This window comes from Anomaloglossus baeobatrachus, chromosome 1, assembly GCF_048569485.1.
Source record: "Anomaloglossus baeobatrachus isolate aAnoBae1 chromosome 1, aAnoBae1.hap1, whole genome shotgun sequence".
Classification (NCBI taxonomy): domain Eukaryota; kingdom Metazoa; phylum Chordata; class Amphibia; order Anura; family Aromobatidae; genus Anomaloglossus; species Anomaloglossus baeobatrachus.
Genome location: NC_134353.1, coordinates 374,559,326 through 374,567,486, shown reverse-complemented (window position 1 = coordinate 374,567,486; position 8,161 = coordinate 374,559,326). Strand labels below are relative to the sequence as shown.

The window sequence follows — 8,161 nt, the reverse complement described above, 5'->3', positions numbered from 1 at the left end:
TCTATCGCTGTTCGCTGTGTTGTTGTTGGGGCAGCGGTGCAGGGATTCCCGGAGCCCAGCATGTCCCCCGGGCTTCCCCGGGCGCCTCCATGGACTCCCAGGGGGGCGTTTAGTGGCTCCGGGCCCTGTACATGGGGGATCCCCTAGCACTCTGGTGGGTGCTGGGTATAGGAGGATGGGCTGCTCTCTGTGGGCTAAGGTGAGCAGTGTGTGAGTGTAGTGATGCAGAGGGGAGGGGTGTGTGAGCGGTGGATGAGTAGTGATCACAGAGGGATGAAAGGGTTAACCCCTACCATGGGCACCATCCTGGCATGGCCTTCCCTGGCACACTGGGCATTCCACCATCATTGCTGCCTGCTCCTCATGGTCCGCACACTGTTCACTCATGTCATTGACGTCCTGGCAATGTCAAGCGTTGTGTACATGGCACCCGGGGTAGCCGGCACCTGTGACCACCCCGTTATAGCCCGCCGTCCTGGCAGCCATCGTACCGTCCTCATGTGTAAGGCCCGGGAGCAGAGGAGGGGGGATCCAGTGTACAGATGCTCCGCTGTGGTCTCCATCATGTAATCAGCTCTTCCTTTTCTCTTTCTCTCCAGTTTAAAAGAATGTTGAATAGAGAACTTACACATTTGTCTGAAACAAGCCGCTCTGGAAACCAAGTGTCCGAATATATATCCAACACCTTCTTAGGTAAGCCCGGAGCGTCTCCCAACACTTTCTGAGCAGTCTCATGTAACCAGGGGGATACTGCACACACAACAACACCTTAAGCTTTTTTTGTTATTGTCACTTTAAATTAGTTTAATTTAAGTTAAAGGGGTTTTCCATTTTCAGGAAAGGGAACCCCAAACGCTGTGAAATATCTAACACCACAAGCAGAGCGGGTATCTGCTCTCTAGCCCACCTCCGCTCTCTGCTGCTGCTTCAGGGTCAGTGTTTTGTCTGCAGTTGTCACGTCACATTGACAGCTCATCACCGCTGTAGCCAATTGCCAGGACCAGAAGCTTGTGCTGTCTATCCAGGCCGAGCCACCGAGCTCAGTTATTGCCTGCAGGACAGATGTGACAACTGGAGTCAAAGCACCCTGGGAGGGTGAGAGCCTGCCCTGATTGATTTGTGAGGTTTTTACTGTAGAGTTTGAGGTCCACTTTCTTAAAAAACCCTTTATTAGTTGGCACAAACCAATATTGCTGAAATAAGTACAGAACAGCTACTCGCCCACTTACTTCCCACCATTCCAGTAACTTCTGATCATGTGTACAGACCCTAAACCCGGTGTTCTGAAGCGGTGACAACGGACACAGGTACACGTGTCTCCGCCAATGACACTGGGCAATTGACATTGAATAGTATGTTGTAGACACAGAACACTTGAACCGCTCATCACAGTGGAAGTCAGCCTGATTAGTTCCTCCAGATAAGTATCCTCGGTCCCAGCACGGCAGCCAGCTGTATATAGACAAGAAGCAAGCAGGGGAAGAATCCAGCTCAGACTCCAAGGATTTGAATAAAAGGCATTAAAAGGTATAATAACACCGGCTGATAACACTGACAGATGGTAGATGATGAAAAAAATACGCATTTCGGCAGTACGCCTTCATCCGGACCTGATGAAGGCGTACCGCTGAAACGCGCAGTTTTTTTCATCATCTACCATCTGTCAGTATTATCAGCCGGTGTTATTATACCTTTTTGGATATATTCTTTTTAACAAACTTGGAAAAAAAAGAAATGCCTTTTATTCAAATCTTTAGAGTCTGAGCTGGATCATTCCCCTGCTTGCTTTTTGAATAGTATGTTAGCACACTCCTGTGGGTGTGCTTAACATGCTAAGAGGGTGGCTAATTTCGGGAAATAATGCCCTTGCAACTAGTCCCTGCACTCGTTAGCATATCATAAAGGATCTTTAGAAATACTTTTTCTAAATATCCCTTTATGTATGCTACTAGAGGAAGAAATATGCACCCAGATCTGCTCGTTGTTCTGGGTGCATATTACATCTGACAGGTTCCCTTTAACTCTAAAAACCCCTATAACAGGCACAAGATTTTCAGTACCAGTATATCGTGCAGACTCTTCTTGGAAGATTGCACATCTAAGGCCGGAGTCACACTTGCGCGTATCTCGTGCGAGTCTCACATCGCATCTCCTGGCATGGCCACACTCTCTTGACAGGAGTGGATCGCCTGCATGTATTTCTATGCAGCTGAGACGCTCCTGTCCGGAGAGTATCAGGCCGAGCCGAGTGATGCGATGCGAGACTCGCACGAGATACGCGCAAGTGTGACTCCGGCCTAATAACTATACTGCAGTCCTCTATAGTCCAATCCCTGATCATCTTTTCTCTGATGAAGCCCCTTTAGACTGTTTGGGACATATATGAGCACTACCATGAGTCCTGTGTCATGCCAACAGTAAAGCTTCCCGAGACCAATCATGTGTGTTGTTTCTTTACATCCATGGAGTGAAATTACTCATAATGTTGACTAAAGGCTACTTTACACACTGCGATATCGGTCCCGATATCGCTAGTGTGGGTACCCGCCCCCATCTGTTGCGCGACACGGGCATGTCGCTGCCCGTGCCGCACAACATCGCCCAGAGCCGTCACACATACTTACCTGTCCGGCGACGTCGCTGTGACCGGCGAACCACCTCCTTTCTAAGGGGGCGGTCCGTGCGGCGTCACAGCGACGTCACTGAAACGTCACTGAACCGCCGCCCAATAGCAGCGGAGGGGCGGAGATGAGCGGGACGTAACATCCCGCCCATCTCCTTCCTTCTGCATAGCAGCCGGGAGGCAGGTAAGGGGAGCTTCCTCGTTCCTGCGGCGTCACACGCAGCGATGTGTGCTGCCGCAGGAACGAGGAACAACTTCGTTACTGCTGCAGTAACGATTTTTAAGAATGGACCCCCATGTCGCCGATTAGCGATTTTGCACGTTTTTGCAACGATGCAAAATCGCTTATCGGTGTCACACGCAACGGCATCGCTAATGCGGCCGGATGTGCGTCACCAATTCCGTGACCCCAACGACTCCGCATTAGCAATGTCGTAGCGTGTAAAGCCCCCTTTAGAACATTCGACTGAATAATGAATGGCATCTAAACTTCCTCCAAGAGCAATGTCATCCAATGTTCGAGGAGCAATTTGGTGATGAACAATGGTTTTTCCACCCTGATGGAGACCATGACACAAGGTCAAAGTGATAACTACCCTGTAGACAGTGTCTTATATTATTTTTTGCTCCCAAAGATGCACTAGATCTTATTTTCAGGGGATGTCTTATTTTTCCATGAAGAAGATTTCACATTTATTGCTGAACAAAAAAAAAAAGAACATTTATTATATACTGCACAGTAGTGATCGTCTCAACCCAGCATAAACAGACAAACTGTGAATCCTATCAAGAACGTTTTGTTACTACCATTATTTCCATGTACAACTTGCACTGGTTTTCTGTTTGGCGGGCATACTTCCAAACAAAAACATTGCTAGGTCTTACTTTCAGGGGAGGCCTTATATTTAGCAATTCAGCAAAACCTCTACTAGGTCTTATTTGCAGGGGAAACTGGGTAAGTGGCTTGGTGCACAAAACATTCAATTTTAGGGGGATTAGCCAGGAAACTCATCAGCACTAAATCCCTTTGTGAACCTGTGATCGATCCTGAAAAAGCAGGTGCACAAGCACAGAAATTGTGATAAACTCCAAGCACTGATTAGGTACAAATGTGTTGTCATCAGTCGAAAGCTTGCAATTATTACCATCTTTTCAGTTAGCCATTAAAAGGTATCAACCACTGAGGACTCTGTTCTTTTAAACAATTTTTTTGTCATCAGTCAGGATTTGTCCCAGAAGCCGATATCCAGCATGTCAGAACGAATGGCAGAAGTCATGAAAAATGAGGGACAACAACCCTGTACATATTGAGTCTTTTCATAAAATAGATCTGTCCTTCATACCGAAGAGAAAAAAATCAACTAGCACTCACCGATGTGCTAAAGTCTTCATTGTGCCGGACAGCTGTTTCATGCCGGAATGCACTTCTTCAGGTCCTGCACAAAACTGCTGTCACCAAGGACGTCCCGTGCATCTCTACCTTGTGCCTTTCATGATTATATCTATTAAAGAATAAAGAAGAGTTTTAGCCCATCGATGAGTGCCACTTGTTTTTGATTTTTATTTATTTATCTATCTGTAAGGTTGCACATATTGATTTGCAAGTTGAGCACCACATGTGATTGCCGCTGGAAGGTTGGTCTTAATCCTGAGTAATCCGATACTTCCCAAGACTGTAATATCTTTAGTTTGGAGCCGCTTTACTTTTTTTGTGTGTACATTTGCATAAAATAGATGTACTTGTCACTAAAGGTGTAAAAACTTTTGAAATGCTTCCAATTGTACGTCAGTAACCAGAGAAACATCTAACTAAAAGATCGAAAAACACTGAAGCAGCAAAATTTGTGTCGGTCTCAAAACTTGTGGCCACAACTGTATTTTCCCAGCACTGAGAAATTGATACCTGTGATAAAATAAGACCGTTCTGATTGTGGCGGCTGCAAGTTATGTCGTTGGCAGAAGAAATGGTAAGTGCAGTTTCCCTCAACCCTGTTGGTGAAGGGCATCAAAGACCCTTCGTGGCCCATTAAGAGACATATACTCTGAAAATGAAAAGAGACTGATCGAGAGTGAGAATGCCCTGAACCTGTTTGAAGCGTCAGGATGCATAATGTACTACCAATCCACGCAAGCTAGCCGTCTTTATGATCTGGCGAACAGGTCGCCAGGTTATAGGTTGGATTCTCAAGAAGTGGATCCTCCGATCTAATATTTCTTTAGAGGATAAGTGATCATGTTTGGATTAAGTCTTCTGCCATATAATTCAGCCTCTTCATGTACTATGCTGTATAAATAGACCATCAAAATCCATCTGGTGCATATTTAAAACTGGTAAAAGGGCGATAGGGGAATTTGCAGCCTGAAAAGATCATGTTTTATTATGTTAAAAGTAATACAAACAATAGTGAAAAGATTGTTGGATCAGTACAATGCTAACCAAATATAGAGCGCATAATGGTAAATGGATATATAATGAAAAGTATTTGTTCAGTGCCCACATGGAAACCAGGTGAAATCCAAATCTAAAGGCCCCGTTACACGCAACGACGTATATCTAACGATATATCGCCGGGGTCACGGATCCCATGACGAACATCCGGCATCGTTAGCGACGTCGTTGCGTGTGACCGCAAGTAACGACTGTTAACGATGGAAAATACTCACCAAATCATCCATTGTTGACACGTCGTTCCTTTTCAAAAAATCGTTGATTGTTGCGCTCGTAGGTTGTTCGTCGTTCCTGAGGCAGCACACATCGCTACGCGTGACACCTCGGGAACGACGAACTACAGCTTACCTGCGGCCGCCGGCAATGCGGAAGGAAGGAGGTGGGTGGGATGTTATGTCCCGCTCATCTCCGCCCCTCCGCTTCTATTGGTCGGCCGCTTTGTGATGCCGCACAAACTGCCCCCTTAGAAAGGAGGCGGTTCGCTGGCAACAGCGACGTCGCTAGGCAGGTAAGTCCGTGTGACGGCTCCGAACGATATTGTGCGCCACAGGCAGCGATTTGCCCGTGACGCACAAACGACGGGGGCGGGTGCTTTCACCAGCGTGTAACACCCCCTTAAGATGCTGTGGTCGTGCATTCAGTCTTGTGTTCTGTCTGCAATCTAATGATGAACAATTCTTAAAAATGTGTTTTCAGACAAGCAGCATGAAGTTGAAATACCCTCCCCAATTTCCAAGGAGAAGGAAAAGAAGAAAAGACCCATGTCCCAAATTAGCGGAGTTAAGAAACTGACACACAGCTCAAGCTTCACTACCTGCAATATTCCACGTTTTGGAGTGAAGACCGACCAGGAAGCACTGCTGGCAAAGGTTATTGTTAATGTAGACATTGATTCCATCGTGCTGTACGTGTAAATTCGGCTAACATACAAATGACCTATCTAATATATAAAGTGTGTGTGTGTGTGTGTGTGTGTGTGTGTGTGTGTGTGTGTGTGTGTGTGTGTGTGTATGTGTATGTCCGCTAAAGGAATCTGCACCGTCACATTTACAATCACAAAATTTTGCACACACCTCATGTGACTCAGGGAACGTCATAGACTATGTTGTGAGGGTAAAATTTAACTCCATGCTTTACAGTTATTCGCCAAAAAACCTGCTTACATTAAAGTCAATGGTGCTGGGAGCCACAAGTCATTAATAAGAGCTCTGATTGGTTGCTATAGGCAACAAAGGACATTCTTAGTATAAAACAGCTTATATATGAGGTAATATGATATCGGTAGAGACCGACAGACACACATAGACACAGACGCTCAGAAACACACAGAGACAGAGGGAGAGAAAGAGAGGGAAAGTGGGAGAGAGACACTTAGTTACTATCCCGTGCAATGCTGAGTACTACAGCTAGTATAAAATAGAAGTACAGTAACTGAATGAACACTGCCGTCATGGGCTTACAATCTACAGGATAATGTAGTAGGAGATATTGAAGCAGCTGTAGTGATGGGTGAGAGTGGAGTCATTGCAAATTATAAAACTTCCTGAAGAGATGAGTTTTCAGGTTGCCTAAAGGATTTTATTCTGAGACAATCGGAGATGTTAATACACCGGTTTCCAGAGTATAGGGAATGTTTGGGAAAAATCTTGATGGTTGGTGAAGGAACGCATGGAGTTAAGGACAGAAGGAGGACTGGAGATTACATGTAAGAAGGTATCTGGAAGTTTGTTTAGAGATCCGTGGAGGAGACAGATTATCAGCCTTGTAAGTTATTGTCAGTTTAACTGAGAAACTGGAAACCAGTGAAGAAATTTGCAGAGGCGAAGCAGGGCATAGGTTGATAATTCAAGCAGCAGAGTAAAGGATGTGAGAATGCTGGTTGGAAGGCCACAGAGGGGAATATTGCAATAGTCTAGGCAGGAGATAATGAGGGCATGTTCTAAAAAATGTGGATTTGAGATTTCAGAATTCTGAACATATTTTTCAGTTGGAGGTGGAACGAGTCAATAATGGCTTGGATGTGTGGCGTGAGGGACAGGGTAGAGTTATGGGTTACACCAAGGCAGTGGACTTGTAATACACTAGAAAGATTGATGTCATTTATTGTGTTAGGGTGGGGGGGTGGTTGAGTGAGGTGAAGGAAAGATTATGAATTCACTTTTGTCTACCTGAGGTTTTTTTTTGTTTTTTTTTTTTTTGTTTTTAGAAAGTATGAGAAGGATATGGTTGATAGAAACTCTGACATTCTGGACACCAGAAAAGTGACATCTGGGTCAGAAAGGTGGATTTGAGTGTTTTCAGTGTATTGGTGGTACTGGAAGCCTTGGGACTTTGAGTTGTCCCAGGCCAAAGGTATAGATTGAAAGAGAAGGGGTCCGAAGACAGAGCTGTGAGGGGCACCACCAGAGAGAGAGGGTGGATGAGAGCGAGAGATGAGTAGGCAAGCAAGGGAACGGGAGATACATTTGACACCAAGGGAAGAGCGGATCTGTAGTAGGAGGGAGTGATCAACTCTTTTGAAGGCAGAGGACATATCTAGAAGGAGGAATATAGAGAATTGCCTGTTTGCTTTGACATTAGTAACTTGTTTGTAATTTTGTTTAGGTCAGTTTCAGTGGAGTGATGGGAACGGAAGCCGGATTGTAGGTTGTCTAAGACTAAGGCGAGCTTTACACGCTGCGACATCGCTAGCATCGGCTAGCGATGTCCAGCACGATAGCACCCGCCCCCCGTCGCACATGCGATATGTGGTGATAGCTGCCGTAGCGAACATTATCGCTACAGCAGCTTCACACGCACATACCTGCTCGGCGACGTCGCTGTGACTGCTGAACTATCCCTCCTTCAAGGGGGAGGTGCGTTCGGCGTCACCGCGACGTCACTAAACGGCCGGCCAATAGAAGCGGAGGGGCGGAGATGAGCGGGATATAACATCCCGCCCACCTTCTCCCTTCCGCATTGCCGTCGGGACGTAGGTAAGGAGATGTTTGTCACTCCTGTGGGTTTACACACAGCGATGTGTGAAGCTGCAGGAGCGACAAATATCATACCTGCGGTCGACCCGACATTATGAAATTTAACGACGCTAC

At 46.0% G+C, this 8,161-nt stretch overlaps 1 protein-coding gene across 4 annotated transcripts in view; it reads left to right on the top strand.

Moving 5' to 3' along the window:
• PDE4C (phosphodiesterase 4C) overlaps positions 1-8,161 on the top strand; it is a 574,417-nt gene that overhangs the window by 480,272 nt on the left and 85,984 nt on the right. For 3 of the 4 annotated variants that reach the window (XM_075352494.1, XM_075352496.1, XM_075352495.1), the window contains exons 7-8: positions 600-693; positions 5,769-5,941. In XM_075352494.1, the coding sequence (XP_075208609.1) occupies positions 600-693; positions 5,769-5,941 (267 nt within the window). Of the gene's footprint in view, positions 1-12; positions 200-599; positions 694-5,768; positions 5,942-8,161 lie in introns of those variants that run through there. The other variant, XM_075352497.1, reaches the window with a different exon arrangement.